Genomic DNA, 22088 nt, shown 5'->3' with positions numbered 1-22088 from the left:
TATTAAACCCACACTATCTAAATTATAAGATCATGTGTGCATTCTAAGTCACTTCAGTCATGTCCAGCTCTTTGTGACCCCATGGACTGTAACCCATCAGGTTCCTCTATCTGTGGGCTTCTCCAGGTAAGAATACTGGAGTGGGTTGCCATTCCCTTCTCCAGGGGATCTTCCTGATCCAGGTATCGAGCCCGTGTTCTCTTATGTCTTCTGCATTGGCAGGAGGAATCTTTACCACTAGCGCTAATACTTGAAAAAAGCCACTGGGGTAGCTTTGTACAGTTATTATAGTTTTCCCCTTTTTATTGAGAGATAATTGACATATAATATTGTGTAAGTTTAAGGTATACAATGTGGCAATTTTTCCCCCTACGCTTTGGCCATGCCATGTGATCCGTAGGATCTTAGTTCCTCAAAGAGGGATCAAACCCAGATACTCAGCAGTGGAAGCATGGGGTCCCAATCACCAGGGAATTTCCTACAATGTGATGACTTGATACAAGTGAATATATATTGTGAAATGTGGACCACAATAAAGTTAGTTAACACATCCATCATGTCACATAACTAAATGCTATTTTTTTTTTTGTAGTGAGAACATTTAAGATTTAGCGACTTTCAGGTATATAACAGAGGCATTAGTCATAGTAATTACAGCTTACATTACCTCTTCATCTGCTAATCCTTCTTCTTCCATAGCCACTTCTAATTTCTTCTGCCTTTTTAGAAGAAAAAATAATTTAAATTTAAATGTGTTCCTAAGTATTTCCATTTAAGAAATGTACATTTATTTTTTCAAGTTTATACTTCAGATTGCTATGCTAAAAACCAAATCTTTCAAGTTGAATCAAAGTAATCACTAGAAAGAGTGATTATGTGTGTGTGTGTATATATATATATATACACACACACACATATAAATATTTCTTTTTCAAAATATAAGCCCAGTCCAGATTTAGCTGTCTTATACTAGTCAAATGAGTAATTTACTTCTAAAGCTGCCTAAATGAATTGTTAGCAAAGATGACTCATGTTCTAACACGAAAAATTCTGTTGTCTAATGTTCAAACCTCCAAAATCATTAACATTTATCAGCGCTTATACTAGATATATAAAAAGGTAACTCTAGTGACTAAAAGTAAAAATTTTTAAGGTGGATATCTCTAGGCTTCCCTGTGCTTGAACTTTGGTTTTAACGCTTATTTGCTAAAGCTTGTCTACATCCTTCACTTAACCTCTAAACTTGATTTTCCTAATTAATCAAGGAAAGATGTTCAGTGCAATTAAGTATATTTGATTCTACTATAATTCTTGGGAAATTGGAAAGTGATATATGTACATTAAAAAACTAACCCATTAACTACTAGAGTATTTGCATTGCTAGGTATAGCCAAGTTCAGTTCAATATTTTAAAATGTACCCTTGAAGTTACTTAAGCTACAGAGGGACTAGGGGGTGGGCTGAGGGGATGAGTGGTGTTGGTCCATATGGATCAAATGACTGGTAACCAGACAGAAAGCTGGAGTATCCACTTTGCAACTCATTTCCAAATGACTATTAGTATTTCATTTCTATTGTATTGCCTTTTTCCCCCTCTAATGATAAACCTGAGAGAGTTTTCCTAATTAGTTTTGCAGCATACTAGAAAAAGACTAACTTTCAAAGATTTATCCATAAGGGTTGAGGATTGAAACCATGATGTTTATGACAATATACCCCAAGGGAAGCTCTTTCCTAAACCACTGTTAAGATCCTTTTTATTTCTTATGGAAAATTCATAACAAAACTATCTAAAGCCTGTTCATAAGTCAGCTGTTCATAAGAATATTCTCCACTTACTTCCTCAATTCTAGTAATAAGCACCTACCTTGGTGCTAATCACACTGATTTTTATCTTTTGTTTACACATGATTGCCCAAGGCCAACCCTTTGAATGGACTAAGTTCCTGATACTGGACTCTGTGTCTGCCATCATGCCCCTCTAGACACCAGAGCTGCTTGGTGAATGATCTGAGTTTTCTTCTCTGCAAGAAGAATCCAGATAGTCAGAGGACCATTATCACAGGAGGGACTATCAATATACAAACAACTTTATTCTTCTGTCAAATCCCTACGCTCGCCTTCTAAAGCCAACACCTCAGTAACTTATCCTTCCTTCTGGGGAGAGATGCAAAAACTTCCATCTGTTTCCATACCTAAATGAGAAGACCCACAGGCTTCTCTTGTCCCTTCTTAAAACACAGTTTCCTCCTGAAATGATCTTAAGCTTTGTACTGATTGGTACTTTATTTGGCTTATGCATTTATCCAATTAATTAAGCCTAAAAAATCCATCACATGTTCCTTAAAGTACAAGCTTTTAGAAAACATGAGCTATTTAATTTGACTTCCATGGCACTTACCATGCTTTTTTAAAAAACTAATTTTTATATCTATTTTCTTTTGTTTAAAACTTCCCTGGTGGCTCAGATGGTAAAGTGTCTGCCTACAATGCGGAGGACTCAGGTTCAGTCCCTTGGTCAGGAAGATATGGAGAAGGAAATGGCAACCCACTCCAGTATTCTTGCTTGGAAAATCCCATGGACGGAGGAGCCTATGGGCTACAGTCCATAGGGTCGCAAGAGTCAGACACAACTGAGCAACTTTACTTTCTTTCACTTTCTTCTTTTGTTTGGGAACAGAAGGCAAAACTGAGTTACTTTAAGGTTTCAGCAATAAAAGACAATAATGAACCTTTAAGCCAGCATTGACTTCCTTCTCTCACATTCCTTATCTGGGTAGCTGCCATGTTTTTCCCATCTTTCTCACTGAAAAAGATGGTAACTTAAGTGACCATTGAAAAAATATAGGACTTTCCTTCCTTGGTTCTCTTTTACTTCATTCAGTCTCCCTTGATGATCTGATCACTTTCAGACTTTCATTATATTTACAATTACAGTAATTTCTTATATGTTTTATTTCTAACTTATGGTGTGGTTTCTACTTGTACTTACTTTTAGGTATTTCAGTTTTTCTTTTTCCCTTGCTTTCTTCTGAACTTATTTTTCCCCTAGCTCTTTTTTTCCTTCTATTAATTTGAAAGTTACAAACTAATTTTATTCTTTTAGTGGCCACCCTAGAAATTATAACAAGCATTCTTAATTTGTCAAAGCTTGAAATTAATCAATCTTTACTCCTGTCTATGTTGTATCCCTATCCTTAGGACACACTGATCTCTAAGAACAATTTAATTCCACTTCCCTCCTGATAGTCTCCCGTATAAAAATACTTTAGTTCTGTTCTTTAAAATATCTAAGATAGTATCATTATTGTTGAACTTTTCTTATACAGTCATTTTGGCTGAGATTTATCTACATATTTACATTTAGATCCTCTGAGTATGCTCACTTGCCTTCTGCCTAAGCTGAATCTTTTGGAATTTCTGCTGATGGTGAACTCAGTTTAACTCACCTCTGTTCCATTCTCTTTCCTCTAGGAATTTTGATCAAGGACACATTTACTCTCCTCACTAGTCTCTACCTTTCTTAGCTCTCTTTTATATTTCCTTCCTCTAAGCTGACTTCTGAACAGTCACTTGAGTTTCACTTTCCAGTTCTGTACTCTCCCCAGCCATGTCTAATCTGTAGTTAGACCCACCCAAAACTACATCCAAAACCAGATTCTTCCCCTCGAGTTCTATTTCACTAAGTTACACCACTCTCTGTTTGCCCAGGTGTGAAATTCCAGAGCCAGCATTGACTTCTTTCTCTCACATTCCTTATCTGGGTAGCTGCCATCTTTCTCCCATCTTTCTCACTGAGTTCTTCCTTACTATTGCTGTCATAACCCTAAGGCTAGCCTACTTTCCACTGGCTGGGACTACATCCTTTCCTGTTTCCAATTTCTCCTCCCACAATCCATTCTGTACAACACAACTAAAGTGATCTTCCAGAGAAGCACCTGTGATCATTTGCATCTTCTGTTCAAAATTTTTCAAGGCTCTTTACTTGAAAGAGCCTTTACTTTAGTCCACAGGAGAATAGCTTTGATCTGAAGCATCCAAGGCTCGCAGGAAATGGTAAAAATCTAGCTGGAGCTAACTTGGACAATGCCTGACCTGGTAACGTGCTTTCTTCTGTCTCCAGTACCCTCCCTCCAGCTTGTTAACCTCTCCCTTCTCCCTTTCATGCATACTGAACAGTACTCTTCCTTAGGGGCTCTGTTCAAATGCCACCAGCCTTGATGAAGCCTTCCCAGCTGCCTTTGTCAAAAACAACCTCTCCTTCCTTCACCCTTCCCAAGGGGCACACTTTTCACCCTTTCATATAATATTCATGTGCATTATCTTCCTTATGTAAGTTTTCTGAAGGCAAAATAACGTCATTTTTAAAAAAACTCTCTCATTCCCCCTGATATACACACAACACTACAGATGTTTCTGAATTAAAAGCAGTCATTCATTAATAAGCTCTCTAAAAGAAAGTTTCTTAAAAAAGAAAATATAAAGATATACCATAATCTCATGGTCAGAAACATTTTGTTTAAAACATCAATTAACATAAGATATAAATATATTGGTGCCAGGACAAGACACTATTCTGTGAAGGTAAAACAAGTAACCAAGTACACTGTCATTATGGGAAACTTAAAAGCAGCATTCAAGGATCCACAATATTTATATTATTAACGGACAACATATTTACATCCCACTTGCAACATAATAGCTTATTTAACTACACAGAAAATTTTGACCAGCCTTTACTATACCTGGTTTCTCTCTCTTCATGCTGTAAAATCAGGTTGCTGTAAAAATTCTCCAATGTGAGCTTGGCGACAGTCACTCTTTCCCGAGTATGGTTGCTCATAGGAAAGGTGGTTGTAGACCCTGCCGTCATTGCCATAGTAACAGAAACTGGAATGACACAGAGACACAAATTATTTCATAGGAAAAGAAAACTTTCTATCTCTTTTAACAAACTCTAGAAATGGCCTGATTTCTACTAGGCAACAACACTGTACCCTAACAGTTAAGACACTAGAGTCTTTCACATTATAAGTAAAATAAAGAAATACAGTATTTAGTAAATATAGCAAAGAAAGATAAAGATACACCATTCCCAAAGCAACAGAAATGAGTTCTGTGCTGGCAGATGTAAATCACACTAAAGAAGCACCAGCAGTAGTCCACACACAATATGAACACGTACACATACATACTCCACCAGTCACTCAAAACAAGAAAGGTTCAATCAATTTTGTGGTTGTCTCACTGATTACTAAATAATTCACAAGATTTTGCTAATACTTATGACCCAATAAACACACATCCCCAAAAGAGTTAACAAAGTTTAGTTAAACAGAAAGAAGTAGTTTCTGCCATATAAATTGTATGAATCAATTAGTGTTGTATCAAATATGCACACGAACATCTGTCAGAGCAATTCTTATGGGTATTATGTTTTAGGGAAAAACTACTTTTAGAAGCAAACCCCTTTGGCCACGTTGCACAGCATGTGGGATCTTGATCCCCTGACTTGTGCCCCCTGCGCTGGAAGTGCAGGCTTAACCAAGGATGCCCCAGAAACAAGCCCCTCTGAATGGAGTCCATGGATGCCCTATTTCATCCTGAATCCTAAGTCATTCCTAATAGTGTTAGGACAAAGTCTAGTACACTACTCTAGACTGGTAGGTCCATTTCATTTTCAGATGAAACTCAAATGCCTGTAGGAACCAGGCAGGAAACAAAAACATATGAATCAAGTCAGGTGACAACAGGGAAGGTCTGTGGTCTTTCCTGGACAATGTTTGCTTACTTTAAAGTCATTCAGGTGCCAACTTTTAAAAACCATTGAGCCAGCCAAGCAAAGTACTGGTTTAAAGAAGATGATGTGACGACTTCCCCGGAGTTCCAGTGGTTAAGACTCCATGCTTCCACTGCAAGGGGCACAGATCTGGTCCCTGGTTGGGGAACTAAGATCCCACATGCTGTGTGGCGTGGCCAAAAAACAAACAACAACAACAAACCAAGAAGAAGAAGATAAGGTAGACAATTAGACAAGATAAGGAATGTTAAGACTGAACTCTGGTGGCTGCTATAGGTGGGCACTGACCCTAGAAACTTGCTCACCATAGTCCACATCTAGACCCCACTGCCCCCCCAAAAAACCCCAAAACAAGAAACCTAGAATGGCTCCATACATTAAAGAAGCTTTTGCTAATCTAGATGGGAGATCATTACAGACCATACGAGAAGATCCAGATTGCCAGGGTAACTATCCAACACTGCATTAATAGCTAAAAGTATTCTCCTAAATCTGACACCTACCCCCAACACCAACCTCTCGTTAACTAACTACATCAAGACACAGAGCTCTAGATATAGACCTGAACTGAACTGCACTCCAGGGATCTCATTCTTCACGTGAAACAAGTCATACACAGGTTGAAATTTAATTATGGCAAACTCCCAGTTCCGCTATTGTCTTAGTGAGTTTATACCTCAATCTACTGCTTGAACCTCATTATGTCTAAAACTGCACTTATTATTTTAACATCATAAACTTGTTTCTCTGCTAGCTACTCTAAATCTTTTTATAACAAGAAGCTGATCACTTTACTTGTTTAAAATTGTTCATGGCATGTACAGCAAGTCAAATGAGCTCAGCAAGATAAATAAGGACAACTCATACACAGACTGCTGATATCTATCAGAAACTTTATGAGAGTTTATTCATAAATTCCCCCTTTTTGCCTGAGGCTTTAAGACCATGGCACTCTCAAGCATTTCTTTCTCACAACAGCCCAGTAAAGAAAGGAAATGAAACTTGGAAAAGTCATCTGGTGAGCTTTGGAGTCCCACCCCACCTATCTCCAATCTGCCCTTCTGGGCTTATCTGCTGCCCTTCCGCACCACTCACTTGGCCTTTTCATACCTCCAAGCCCTGGCATGACCTATTCCTGAGCCAGTTCTGTCCTACGCTCTATCTGCAGGGCTACTGCTGATCCGTCACAGCCCAGTGTGACAGAAGCCTTACTGTGGTGACTTCTCTAAGGTTCCCTGCCAGGAGAGACATCAATTTACCAGAAGACACCAAATGGCATTATTTCAAGTGTGCTCTCTGCCACGTGTAACAAATACCCCAGGTACAAGCGCTGATCATGTCATCTGCCTATCCCACTAAACTCGGAGCACTTCTGGGGAAGAACTTGCCCTGATTCGTTCTTGAGCGTTCACCTTGATAGCACTGTATTGGACTCAGAGTAGGTATTACTCAATGAAATGAGTCCACTTATCAAATGGGGGATGGGGTGAAAGAAGAGTTAAAAAATTAGCAAAACTTGCCTATAAAGGGTGGCAACTGTGGAAAAAGAAACTTACTGAACCTTGGAGTCAGATATTTAGAGATCTAATCCAGGTCCTGCAGCTAAATGATCACATGAAAGTGAAAAAGTGAAAGTGAAGTCGCTCAGTCGTGTCCGACTCTTTGTGACCCCATGGTCTGTAGCCTACCAGGCTCCTCTGTCCATGGGATTTTCCAGGCAAGTGTACTGGAGTGGGTTGCCATTTCCTTCTCTAGGGGATCTTCCCAACCCTGGGATTGAACCCAGGTCTCCTGCATTGCAGGCAGATGCTTTACCATCTGAGCCACCAGGGTCCTATTCAAATCACCACAATGCTCTGAACTCAGGTCACTTTCCCCTCAGATCCAGGAATTACAGTACTTGCTCGGTTAGCTCACAGACCTAGTTTAAGGCCATCTGAGATAATACAACATAGAAATTATACAAATGTAAGATATTATTTTAGGCACTTAGTTTACTTTTTAAATGTGCTTTAATAATAGTGAGCATTATTTTTGAAACAATAATAAAATGAGCTCAAGAATTATCCTGGCCAAATGATTTTTGAGCACTAGGCTTGGAATGGTTTCCCAGGTGGCTGAGTGATAAAGAATCCACTTTCCATGGAGGACAAGTAGATTCGATCCCTGGGTAGGAGAGATCCTCTGGAGGAGGAAATGGCAACCCACTCCAGTATTCCTGCCTGGAAAATTCTATGGACAGACCAGTCTGGCAGGCCGCAGTCCACAGGGTTGAAGAGTCGGACACGACTGAACACGATGACGAAGCTTGGAATGCTACCTAAGGCAATGCTGCCCAGTTATCTTTGGAGATCTCAGAAAACTGGGTTCATGGTCTATGTTTCAGGATCAGACGCAGAAAGGTCAAAGAAAGGAAAAGAGGGGATGGGATAGTACAGAGCAAACATCCCCAGTCATGTTTGCTAATTGGCACTTGGGGATTGGTGAGGAAGTGGGGAGCTGGGAGGCTGGCTGGAAGTGGAAGAAGTCAAATAAATTTAGGAAGTCTAGATTATACAAAGTTTTTACTGTATGACTTACCATTACATTGTATTGTTAATGGAATAATATGTATCCTAAATCCTCAAAAAGGCGATAGGTTGACATTTGCAGCAGTATTCGAGGAAACCCCCTTTAGGCATATAAATTTTAAGTTTATAGACAGTTATTTTCAAACACTGGTTTAAAAAAGTGCCTGTTACTTTTTTTAATATTTGGCGGGGGGCGGGGGGAGGAGGACTTAGAAACTCCAACAAAGAGCAATATCTAGAAATCTTAAGAGTGCTTTCTGATTTGTCCAGAATACCTGTAGCTGACAAGAGAATTTTCCCAATTGGTTTGCCGGTCGGCAGGAGGATAAAAGGTCAAGACTCAACTATAGTTATCCAAAGTTTGTACTTTCCTTTCAAAAAGTGAATGGTGAAAAAAACTAATAAATAAAACCTTTTATAATGACCCTTGAAAAAGCACAAAGAAATAACACATCAGTAATGCTCCCAGGTGGCTCGGAGGTAAAGAATCTGCCTGTCAGTGCAGGAGATACAGCAGATGTGGGTTTGATCCCTGGGTCGGGAAGATTCCCTGGAGGAGGAAATGGCAACCCACTCCAGTGTTCTTGCCTGGGATATCTCATGGACAGAAGAGGCTGGTGGAGCTACAGTCCATGTGGTCACAAAGAAGTGGACATGACTTAGTGACTAAACAACACAAATGCTTTTAGAATTCAGAAAGAAGGATATATGATGAACTCAGGGTGTGGCAGCTGACAGGCTGCCAAAGGGCCTCGCAAAACAGGCTGCTCTGCTCTGTCTGCCAAGGAGCAGAGTCTGGCCTTCAGCTGCCAGTGTTCCAGGGCAATCAGGTTATGGAAGCTACTTAATCCTCACAAAGTTCAAAAGAGACTGATAAACAAGACATAATGGCAATTTACAGATTTACACAGTAAGAAACTGAGGAACAAGACACAGATAACTTGCATGTTTTGGCAAACGCACTCTGTTTCTGTAGGCAAGTTAGATGTAAAGACAAGAAGGCTGGTGAGCATGGCATCAAAACAGAGAAGTGTTTATTCAATTCAACTGTTTAATGGCACAAGGAGAAAGTGGAATCTTAAAAAAAAAAAAAAAAAAGATTGACCACTATCTTGCCCAGGACACCTCTGCCCATTCAAAGTGGCAAGAGGAGATGGCCAATATTAATTAATTAATTCTCTGCATCATTAGCTGCAACCTAGAATCCCAGCAGGTCCTATTGCTGACAGGGCTTTCCCAGATGATGCAAAATTAGGGGGCTAGGAGTGGGCAGAAATATTACTGAGCAAAATTTGGGGGGGGGGAATTTCTGTGAAACATAAAGAAGTTGGGGTACTAAAAACAACTCCAAACCAGAGAAAGTGTTTGCATTAGCAGTGCAGAAAAAATGTGAGACAGTTTGAGATAAAGATTTATGAACCTGAAGTCTTTATGAAAGAGGGGTAAACAAAAAGAAGAGAAGGATTCTTCCATAGAAAGATGAAATGAACTTTTAACTCCAAAATCCAGAAGGGATATAAAGCGATGAAAAGAGACTTCCAAACACTACATAATTTAACCATGATCACCATGGTTTTTCCATTCAAATTATACATACATGCAAGTGTATGCCTTGTTTAAAAACCTAATCAGAGCAAAACATATGTCTGTTCATCTCTGTAACAAAATTACAGCACCTGGCAAAGTGCTGAGCACACAGTCTGCATTCTATAAATGATGGTGAGCAACCAAACTCAAAATTAATGGATTTTAAATTATATATGTCTCATATCTAACAATTTCCTTTGGATTAAAAACTACAGTATCATTTGGTGTTATATTAACCTTCAGAAAGACAACTACTACTTGAGAGAGTCAACTACAGAAAAACCCCAAACTCTCTCCCTTAATCTGGATTAAATAATCTCTTTTAGAGATTGGCTTAAAAAAACAAAATAAAACAAAAATCATTACTCTCTAACCAGAAACAAATAGGCTTTATAATATTAAAATTTAGCAAAACTAAGAACAGAAGGGACCAAATTATTACAAAGAATGATCTGGATAACTGGCACTTGTTATACTGCAAATGTATTCCTCTAATGGATTTCACACTGCTCTTTGTCTTTTATTTACTAAAGCCCTTTCTTCAGCCAGAAAAAGAACAGGATATAATTTGCAAGTCTAGAATTCCTGCAGTGATAAAAACAACAGTAGGTGTCCTTGAATTTCCTGTTCATGTGTTTTGTCCAGACTCTCCTATTCATTAATGGAGAAGCTACCAATGGCAGTTCAGCATTCTTTCGTTTATCAAGCCTGAGGAAAGGAGATAACAAATCTGGCACAGGGGCCATCTATAAATAGATGCAGTGTCTCCAAGCATTTACCATCACACTTCTAGAATAGAGAAACAGAGCTGCTTTACCTGACCAGTACGATTTAACCAATGGCTTCACCTTAACTTTCTCCAACTACATTTCAGAGGACAGAGCAGCATTAATGCCTTGGAGAATAAACATTTTCCTAGATTCATCATTAGCTGCAACCTAGAATCCCAGCAGGTCCTCAGGCTGGACACTGCCCTCTGGGTCCCCAACAGAGCAGCCAGTTTCTTTCCTCTCTGAGGTTCCATCTGAAGAACAAGATATTCACTGTCAGGTGAGAGTTCAAGTGCCAATACTAACTTTTATAGTCACATTATTCCCAACCAACATTTTCTGCAAATACACACAATGTGCCCGCGCTGCCAAAGCACTGAGAATATGAAGACTGATCAAACACAGTCCCTGCTCTTGTGGAGTTCATAGTCCTAGGGTGACGCAAGGAAAACTCAAGGAAAAGTACAGACTGAGGTTTAAGAGAGGAGGAGATGCCTCAGTTGACTCTTGTTGGTGATGATCAAAGAGTCCACAAGTCAGATGGCCAGGGCAGAAGGGGAAGAGGCTGAAAGGGCTTGAAATCAACTGACACACTCAAGTGTAGAGAATGGCTTGAGTACATTTGGTGAAATAGCCAAAGATGAAGGTGCAAAGTCAGTCAGGAATCATAAAGTACTTTTCTGGCCATGTTAAAAAATTATCCTGAGTATAAACGGGAGTTGCCTAAGGCCTTTAATTAAGTGAAAAGCAATAAAGAACAGTGCTTGAGCACTTACTCAAGTACCAAGAACTCTTCCAAAAATGTTACATGTTTTAATGCTTTTGATCCTGCTAATCTCCCCTACAATTCTATCTGATTGGGACTTCAGATAGATTATGCTAGCACAGGGAGGATGTAAGAAGGCTGAGTAGACTAGACTGGAGGAGTGTAAATCAGCCTGGAGGACTCAAGGTCAGGGGTAGCAAAACTGAGGGCCTACAAACATATTTTGTGTAACTTGTACTATGGTTCAGAAATCAGAAGATTTCACATAAAAGTCCAGATTTCTGGCTCCTCTCGAAAAAATCCAATCTGTCAAGTTCGAGCCCACAATCCTGCCTGCAAATGGACGGCAAGGACAGAAGCAGTGGGTCCCTGAAAACCCCACTTCCTGCCAGAGTTCACCAACTTCCTTCCTCAGGGCCAGCCTCCTTCACTCCTTGTACTACCTACCTGCCTGCTTCCAGTAAGCATCTGAGATTACAATCCTTGGTTTAGGGCAGAATAATAAGAGCCCAATTTAACACAGTAGCAGAAGAGATTAAAAGAAGGGCTCAGATACTCAGCTGAAAATAATGAAATCTGTAATTCAATTTCCGATTTGGATGACTGGGTAAATCTTGATATCATTAATAAGAACAGGAAGTACATAAGAAATGCTAACTTGGTGGGGAAAGAAAATAAGCTCAAGGCTGATCCTGAGTTATTTCACCAGGCACAGGATCCACAGCTCTAAAATGGATAGACACCAGGCCCGCCTTATAGAATTGACGTGAAGCTCCAATGATGGCAAAGCCCAGTGATGAAGGTCCACATTGCTAGCTCTGAATTTTGGCCCAGACACTTACTAGGTACATCACTTCAGGCAAATTACTTAAACTTTCTGTGCTTCAGTTTACTGTTGACTAAAATAAAGATTATGGTGGCCAACTTATATAGTACATGCTTGTCATGTTAATGTAAGTCTTACAAGAATCACAAAAGTTAATATTTGTAAAGGACTTAGAACAGTGCCTAGCAAAGAGAAACGTCATGTGTTTGATACCTTCATAATAAATGAGAAAATCTTCTAAATACACGTGGCTCATATTAAATACACAAAACAAAAATGACAAATTTTCTTCCCTTCTCTACCCAGCCCTCCTGCTCATTCCTCCTGTTTTGAGTAACTGTTCTGGTAAGTTAATTTGTAAATTTATTCTCTAGTGGATATTCTCTATGTCTTCTAGTCTTAAAACCTACTTGATTTGAAAGTTTAGAGTGCTTTTAGTGGTGAGAGAAAGGTATCAAAAAGTACTTATCAGTTTCCTAAACATAAAGACTTGAAGGAAAAAAAAAAAAAGACAATTTTTGGTAGAAGTCTTGCTAGATGTTAGTGAAGATCTGGGAATGTGACTACGACAGGAGGAAGTGTTCCAGAGAACTTCTCATTCCTCTCACAAGATGGAGTCATTCCCATGAGGCAACAGACATTCACTCTACCTAAAATCCATTTACTCTGCTTAGTGTCAAGAGCTTTTGCTTTTAATTAGTTAATGTGACGCTCTCCATCTGTGGAGAGAGAACTGGCTCTGTTTACTAGTCCAGAAGATCGAATTTATACACGGTTGTCCTTGCTTTCTGTGTGTCATAAGCCTGGTGGTAATGGCGCGGAGGTGCTAAAGTCAACATTACCATTTTTATTTTTAAAACTGTTTATAAAAAGGCACCTTTTCCTGGTGACCAAAATACAGTTCAAAGGTTGAGCTCCCCAAAGCTTATTTGGCTATAGTAATACTGTTAACAGCAGACTACTTAAGAATGTTAATCCAAACTCCCTCTGTACAGTTTTTTTTTCTTTTAACTTGAAATGAGAAGGGAAAGTGTTTTTTGAAGCAAATGTAATCCAAGAAGCTGAATTAAATAAACAAAGTTAAATTTGCCAAAGTAGCGGTAATTTTGTGTAAAACCTGGCCTGTTTACAGTTCTAATTGTTTAGGTAATGTAGTAACCCATTTTTCTCAAAAGTATTCAGAAAGAAGTCAACCACTCTTAAATATAGTTACGTAATTCAATTATTCTATTGCTATAGCTCTGTCTGGTAATCCATCAGATCTTGCCTGCAAAGGATAGATGCTTAAAAAATAAACTTCCTCATCTGAAATGCCAGACAACTCCAAATACTGATAATTTAGCACCACAACGGAGAAGAAAACAAGCTTAGAGAGTAGAGGTCGCCCTAAACTTTTTTTTAAAATCAAGTTCTATTAATTGTTATAAGAACATTCTCTAAGCCTGTTTTGTAAATAGGCTGTTTTGTAAAAAAATAAGTTATTTATATCATTTTTTAAAAGAGATTCCACATATAAGCAATTTCATATGGTATTTGTCTTTCTCTGGCTGACTTCACTTACAGACTTCTAGTTTCAAGATGAATAAGTCCTGGGGATATAACGCACAGCATGGAGACTAAGTTAACAATATTATACTGCTATTTGAAAGTTGAAAGTATCTGAAAGTACTGTATATTTGAAAGCTGCTAAGAGTAGACTTTGGGAGAAGGCAATGGCACCCCACTCCAGTACTCTTGCCTGAAAAATCCCATGGATGGAGGAGCCTGGGGGCTGCAGTCCATGGGGTCGCTAAGAGTCAGGCATGACTGAGTGACTTCACTTTCACTTTTCACTTTCCTGCATTAGAGAAGGAAATGGCACCCCACTCCAGTGTTCTTGCCTGGAGAATCCCAGGGACAGGGAAGCCTGGTGGGCTGCTGTCTCTGGGGTCGAACAGAGTCGGACACGACTGAAGCGACTTAGCAGCAAGAGTAGACTTTAAAAGTTCTCACTAGACACACAAAAAATTTTAACTATATGAAGTGATGGATGTTAATTAACTATTATGATAATCACTTCAGAATGTGATACATATATCAAATCATTACACTATACATCTTAAAGTTACACAAGAGAAGTTCTTAGATAGTGAGAGAGAGAGTGAGGCATGACAGTGATCTGGAGATTTGGGGCTCCCAGATTTAAGCTGTGGCTCTGAATTGAGACATGGAGGAGTAACATGAACGAAGACAATGAATGCATTCAAAGAACTAGCCCTCCTTTGGCCTTGTCAGTCATGCTTCTGTCTACTTCTAATATCCAGCAACATGAGTTTTCTATGTTTTTTGCTTCTGTTATAAAGAGTATGGGTCAGTGAAAAGAAGACAAATTATTTTCTAAATAAAGAGTTCAACTTAAGGTTTAAAATTTACTCCTTAAGGGGTTAATTTTAAAGATAGACATTTAGAAATGGAAAAATAATCCTGTTTACAAAAGTAGCAAAGAGGAGGAGGAGAACAAGATTCATAAAATACCTAGAATAACCTTGATCCAGAAAAAAAAAAGTGTTGGCTTTTTGATGAAGAAATCTCATCACAGATTGTGGAAAGAAGGGAAGAATTAGTCAATTAATGTGTTGGGACAATTGGCTATCTATTTGTGGAAAAAAAACAAGTCAGATGTTCATTTCATTCCAAAGGGCAAAATAAATTTCAAATGGTACAAAAGGGTGAACATAAAGCTAAAGAGAGAAAAAGGAAAGGAAGGAAAAAGAAAGGGAAGGGAAAGAAAAACATGAGGAGGAACAGGAAATAAAAGGAAAAGGAAAAATTAAACTTCAAAAAAATTACAAGAAAATTAGATGACTAACTGATCATTTAAAGGAAAAGGACTGTCATAATAGGAAATCATCACAAGGAAAAGAGTCCTAGGTACAATTACAGAAAAATTTTGAATATCCATATATGTATCAAACAAGATTAAAAGATAGTACTTTTAAGGGAAACTGCAAAATAGCAGTATATATTAAACTTTTATGTTAAAAATACCTTATGCCTATGTCAAAATAAATTAACTTCTTAAAATACATACAAAGTTCATAACACAAGTTTTATAACATTAAAGGTATAAAGAGACAATAAAAGCCCTAATAATAAATAGATAATACTGACAAATACATAAGTAAAAGTAGCTAACAAACATGAAAAACGTTCAATGTTAGCAATAAATCAAAGACATGGAAACTTTAAAATTTTAAAATAATGCAATATATTCCCTACGTAAAAGTAGCCACAACCTGGGGGAAAACTTTCTTGTTTGGGCCCAGTCTATCATCAGATACCTTTCTACACATCATCTGTATCCGTGTGGATGCTTTATAGCTATATTGAGATTTAATGGATATGTAAGACTGTGTAACTTAAGGTTCATGTGTGTTGTCACAAATTTCCTTTTTTTCCCTGGGTGAATAACATTCTAGTAGGCTGTGTGTGTGTGTACACCATTTTCTTTATCATTCATCAATCAATGGACAGTTGGACTGTTTCCATGTCTTGGCTACTGTAACGTGAGGGTGCAGCAATCTCTTGGATAGTAACTGCATTTCCTTTCTATATTGCTGGACCATATGGTAGTTGTATTTTTAATTTTTTGAGGAACCTCTATATGTTTTCCATAGTAGCTGTACCAATTTACATTCCCACCAATAGTTTACAAGAGTTCCCATTTGTTCACAATCTCAATAACACTTGTTCTCTCTTGCCTTTTTGATAATAACCCTCTCCAACCAGTACAGAGTGATATCTCATTGCTGTTTTGATTTGCATTTCCCTGATGACTTGTAATGTTGAGCACCTTTTCATACACCTCTTAGCCATTTGAATATCTTCTCTTAAAAAATGTTTATACAAATTTTGCCCATTTTTAAACTGGACTGTGAATTTGAGTTGTACGAGTTCCTTGTATATTTTGGATATTAAACCCCTGGTCCTCGGCTTTTCTTTGTTGGGAGATTTCTGATCACGGATTCAGTCTCCTTGCTCATTATTTTTGGCACAGATTTTCTATTTCTTCAGGATTCATTCTTGATAGGTTGTATATTTCTAGGAATTTATTTCTTCTAGCTTGTCTAACTTGAGACCTGTAATTGTTCACAGTATTCTCTTATGATCTTTTGTATTTCTGTGGTATGAGAGGCAGTACCTCCCCTTTTGTTTATAATTTTATTTCAGCTCTTTTTTCCTGATTAGTTTAGCTAACGGTTTCTGTATTTTGTTTTTTCAAAGAATTAATTTTTAATTTTATCAATCTTTTTTATTGTTTTCCTATTCTCTAATTTACTCATTTCTATTCTGATCTTTATTATCTGCTTCCTTCTCTAACTTTGTGTTAGCTTGTTCTTTTTCTAGCTTCATGAGGTGGAAAGTTAGGTTGTTAATTTGAGAGCTTCCCTTGTTCTTAATCTATGTTTTACATTTATCACTATCAACTTCCCTCTTAGATCCTTTTGCTGTATCCTGCAAGTTTTGGTATGCGTGTTTTCATTTTTTATTGTTTCATGTTTTTGAAATATCTTTATTTCTTCAACCCATTAGTTGTTCATTTCTGTGTTATTTAAATTCACATATTTGCAAGATTTCCAGCTTTTGTTCTGTTATTGATTTCCAGTTTCACACTGTTGTGGTCAGAAAAGATACTTGATAATTCTTACCTTCTTGAATTTGTTGAGACTTGTCTTTGGCCTAACACATGATCTCTCCTAGAAAATGTTCTGTGTGCACTTAAGAAGAATGTGCAGTCTGCTGCAACTGGATGGAATGTTAGATCTATTTGGTTTAATTCAAATGTGCTGTTTCCTTATTGATTCTGTCTGATTGATCTATCCATTATTGAGGGGGTATTAAAGTCCTCACTATTACTGTATGGATGTTCACTTCCCCTTTTCCTTGTTAGTATTTGCTTTACATATTTCAATGCTCTGATGTTGGGGACATAATTAGTTACAATTGTTCTTCCTGATGAAATGACCCCTTTATCATTATATAATAATCTTTTGGTCTCTTCTGATATTTTAAGCTTAGTCTATTTTGGCTGTTATAACTATAGCTCCCCCTGCTTTCTTTTGGTTACTATATGCTTGAAATAAGTTTTTTCATCCCTTCACTCTTAGTCTGTGTATGTCCTTAAAGCTAAAACGTCTCCTATTCAGCATATTCTTGGATCTTGTTTTTTAATCCATTCAGCGATTCTACTTTATTTTGGGGGGGCTCCAAAATCACTGCAGATGGTGACTGCAGCCATGAAATTAAAAGACACTTGCTCCTTGGAAGGAGAGCTGACAATTCTAGACAGCATATTCAAAAGCAGAGACATCACTTTGCTGATGAAGGTCCGTATAGTCAAAGCTACGTTTTTTTCAGTAGTCATGTGCAGCTGTGAGAGATGGACCATAAAGAAGGCTGAACACCAAAAAATGTATGCTTTTGAATTGTGCTGGAGGAGATTCTTGAGAGTCCCTTGGAATGCAAGGATATCCAACCAGTTAATCCTAAAAATATCAACCCCAAATATTCATTGGAAAGACTAATGTTGAAGCTGAAGCTCCAATACTTTAGCCACGTGATGCAAAGAGCCAACTCACTGGAAAAGACTCAGGTAGGAAAGACTGAGGGCAGGAAGAGAAGGGGATGACAGAGGACAAGATGATTGAATGGCGTCACTGACTCTATGGACATTGAGTTTGAGCAAACTCTGGAAGATAGGGAAGGGCAGAGGAGCCTGGCATGCTGCAGTCTGTGTGGTTGCAAAGAGTTGGACACGAGTAAACAACAACAAAAACAACCAAATTCTTAGTTTGGGTTTAGCAGAGGATTACAAAAAACAGCAAAAAGAGTCTGAGGTCACAGAATAAAACTAAAGGCAAACCAGAAGACTCATGGGAATTCCGTAGTTTTCAGTCATACCTCACACATCTTTGTAGGGAAACATTTTGGGGGTGGGGACTTATACTTGTGCATATTTACAAGGGCTAAGACTGCCCCTCACTTCTCAAATAGCTCTTCCACCTGTGATTCAAAAGGCCTGTACCACAATCAAAAAGCAAAACAGCACAAATCTCAGCTCAATTAACTTCAAGCCTCATTTCACGTAAGGAAGCTAGCTACTCCTCCAAAAGCATAAGAGAAGAAATGAGCACTCTAGCTTTAAAGAAGAGCCTCACTCCTCTTTACTCCTTCTTTGCCTGCTTTAAAGGAAATAATAAAGCCTGATTCATAACACCAGTACAACCAAAACTGTTTTGTGCTACAAGGTGAAGGTTTGGTGTGACAGAGAACAACCAATGAGTGGGCAAGGCAGGAGAATGATGAATAGTGAGAGGTGGTGTGACATGCTGGTAAAGGAAAGAGGAGGAGCTCTAGAAGTAGCCTAAGCACACAAATCCCTCAGCAGCCCAGTTATAAAAAGCCTGGTCATCTCTGCACTCTCTTGCCTTTAACTTTCCTGAAAGTAAGCTTCTAAGAGAGGAGAAGTAAAAACAGATCAGCATTCACACACACAATAAAACCTGAAAACAGAAAAGTTTTAAGTGAGGCTGTAAAATATAAATTTCCTAAATAATGACTTTAATTAAAAATATAAACGATTTTACTTTTCCCATTCATTCAGAATATTTAAAGCTTCTGTATCACTAAAAAGCTTCAGGGGAGACTTATGTAGATTCCTCCATTGTATCAATTTCTTTTATATGTTTTAATTTTAAAATTACTGTGTTGCTTTTTCTTTGTTGTTCTTAAATGAAAACCACTCACTCAAAGAGATCAGACTAATTTAACAACATAAGGGCCAGAGCAGAAGTCATTTTTGAGGGCAAAGATTAGACTAAAATTAAAACATGGTATCACCAAGCTTATGGTTTTAAGATTTAAGTAGCTTTGAGCTACTGTTAGTTATTTTGGGTGATTTAAACTCTTCCGAGATACTTTTTGACCATTACAAGGGACCAGTGAAAACTGCTCCCAGCTAGAAAGACATACCCTGTGACTCATCAGACTCGGATATTCTGCTGAACACAAGAGATTACCTCACTTCTGCAATCATGAGAAAAAACACGAGGTACCCACCTCGTTAAGACACCAGAGAACAGAAAACTTTAAGACAGAAAAAAATGTTTTTAGTACTAGTAACCTTTATAATTAATACCTGAAAAACTTATTATCTATCAAACAGGGCCAGACCACTGTGCTGAGCTGTGATCTTCAGAACACAATTCTGGTTTATTTGGAAAACAAATATAGGAGGAAGACTGTGCCTAAAACAGAATAAAAGAGAATAATACAGTTTCTGTCACTGGGGATATCCTGTAATTCAAGACAGTACACTGGCAAACCCTTCCATAAATCAGCCTATGAGTTCATTTCTGTTCAACACTTTTCTTGATGCCATTAAAGGTCTCAGGTCACAATTTTAGTTCACCACTCAGGCAAGACTGTCAGAATCATAGAACTTGAAGACAGAAACTCCGTTATCGAGTTCATCTCCCGCATTTTGCAGACATGAGGCCCACAGTCACATCTGGGGGAGACATATGGACTAGGTTATCAACTTTCAGGGGAGCTCCCAGTCCATCTGGAGAGTCCACAGTGTGGTAGCTGCTCTATGCAGCCTCTATGTAGCTCTGTGTAACCCCCCAGTGGAGCTGCCCTTCAGAACACTGAACACCAGAGCAGCCCCGGACCACAGTGGCCCCCACCAGCTCTGTCCCTGGAGTCCACATCTGACACTAAGTCACTGCTTTCTTTCCTAGGATTATGGATCTGTGGATCAAATAACTGCCTGCTTTTCAGATGACCAAAGAATGACATTTTAACCCCAAACTTTCTGGAAACCAAAGTATTGTGACTAAAGGCTTCTTGAAGGCTATTAGTACCTCATTACAGAAGTTAGTCAACCACTAAGCAATACAGGGCTTCCCAGGTGGTGTAAGTCGCAAAGAACCCACTGGCCAATGCGGGAGACATAAAGAGATGAGGGTTTGATCCCCAGGTTGGGAAGATTCCCTGGAGGGGGGCATGGCAACCCACTCCAGTATTCTTTCCCAGAGGATCCCCCCATGGACAGAGGAGCCTGATGGGTTACAGTCCATGGAGTCGCAGTCTGGACACACACACAAGTGATATAGATTTAGTTTGGGGCTCTACCTCTATCTGTAATTATTTCCTTATAAAATTATGCTCCAAAATGAGTTTCTCAAAACCATGTATACTGTAATGGGGTCTTGTATGCTCCTTGTCCAAGATAATTTAGCATGATGGCAAACCTAAGTGCACAAATATTCAGGTCTCTGGAATTTGCATAGTATCCTATAACAGATGAAACAAGGTTTCTAAAATATAAAAACGAACTTTTTTTGAAGATAGAAATATCTTTTTTTTCTATTTATGAAAGAAATATCTGTCATGTAAAAAATGTGAAAATATCCAAAAGTATATAGTGTCAATCAAAAGTGACCTCATCACTCTAAAATCCAGTTTTCACTGTAGGGTAACGGACTGAAGTCGGACTGCCTGCATTAAATTCTGGTTCTGCTGCTTAAGAACTGGAAGACTTCTCAGGGTGTTGGTATCCTTATCTATAAACAGAGACCATGAAAGCATGTGAGAATTATAACAAGTGTTGATTAAGTACTTTACAAAGTATAGGAATTATTCCAAGTACTTAAAACATGTTAACCAATTTTAATAAAGTAGTTGATTGATATGAGTTAAAGCACTTAGAATAGTGCCTGAGATTTAGTCAAGGGCTCATTAAATGCTAACTGTTGTTATGGCCTTCCAAAACTTTAATGTCCATATAAACACACACAAACACACACACAGTTTCAACAAAATGCATTTATATAAAATGTTCTGTAACTTGCTTTTTCCCTAACTTGCAGACATCCTTCAGTGTTAATTCCAACCGATCCACTTTATCCTTTTTAAGCAACAAATAGTAATAATATTTACTAACATATAATAACACATTATACTAACATGTAATGAATTGTTTTGTACTAGATACCGTGCTTTGTGTATCATCTCACTTAATCCTCTGCTGCTGCTTAGTCGCTTAGTGCTGTAGGACTCTTTGGGACTCCATGGACTGTAGCCCACCAGGCTCCTCTGTCCGTGGGATTTCCCAGGCAAGAATACTAGAGTGGGTTTTCCTTTCCTTCTCTAGGGGATCTTCCCAATTCAGGGATCAAACCTGCATCTCCTGCTTGGCAGATGGATTCTTTACCACTGAGCCACCTGAGAAGCCCCTACTTAATCCTCACAAGACCCCTAAAATGAATGTGCCTTTAATAGAGAAGAGGGCGGTGAGACATCGCTGGATTACGTAACTTGCCCAAGAACATGGTGGAACCAGGATTTGAACTTGCTTCCTCTGTGACTGAGGGTCCAAGCACACTTCATTCTCTATAGTGCCATACTTTTTAACCAGTGTCCATTAAACCAATGTTCAAATGGTCTCTACTGATGGATGAGGAGGGGATTTTTCGCAATACTACAATGAATATATTAGATCATAGATTGTGCATGCTTTCTCCTATTTCCTTATTATGTTCTTGCAGACATGCAACTGCTGTCAAATCATTCACATTTAAAATTTTGATACACACAGCAAGGTTGCTTTCCAGAGATATAAAACCAATTGATCAACCACAGTTACATGAGAGAGCCAAAACTAGTCACTGTCCATCTTTTTAATCTTGGCCAGCCCAATAGGACATCTTAGTTTTGCATTTCTTTG

At 38.4% G+C, this 22088-nt stretch overlaps 1 protein-coding gene across 1 annotated transcript in view; it reads right to left on the bottom strand.

The window, feature by feature from the left end:
• The window catches only part of STK38L (serine/threonine kinase 38 like), a 77659-nt gene that overhangs the window by 22898 nt on the left and 32673 nt on the right, over positions 1-22088 (bottom strand). The window contains exons 3-4 of the mRNA XM_040234601.1: positions 4746-4890; positions 668-719 (exon numbers count right to left, since the gene is read on the bottom strand). Of these exons, the coding sequence (XP_040090535.1) occupies positions 668-719; positions 4746-4879 (186 nt within the window). The 5' untranslated portion in view covers positions 4880-4890. The remainder of the gene's footprint in view (positions 1-667; positions 720-4745; positions 4891-22088) is intronic.

This window comes from Oryx dammah, unplaced genomic scaffold (assembly GCF_014754425.2).
Source record: "Oryx dammah isolate SB20612 unplaced genomic scaffold, SCBI_Odam_1.1 HiC_scaffold_29, whole genome shotgun sequence".
Classification (NCBI taxonomy): domain Eukaryota; kingdom Metazoa; phylum Chordata; class Mammalia; order Artiodactyla; family Bovidae; genus Oryx; species Oryx dammah.
The sequence above is the reverse complement of the archived record's forward strand: the minus strand, read 5'-3'. Positions and strand labels throughout refer to the sequence as shown.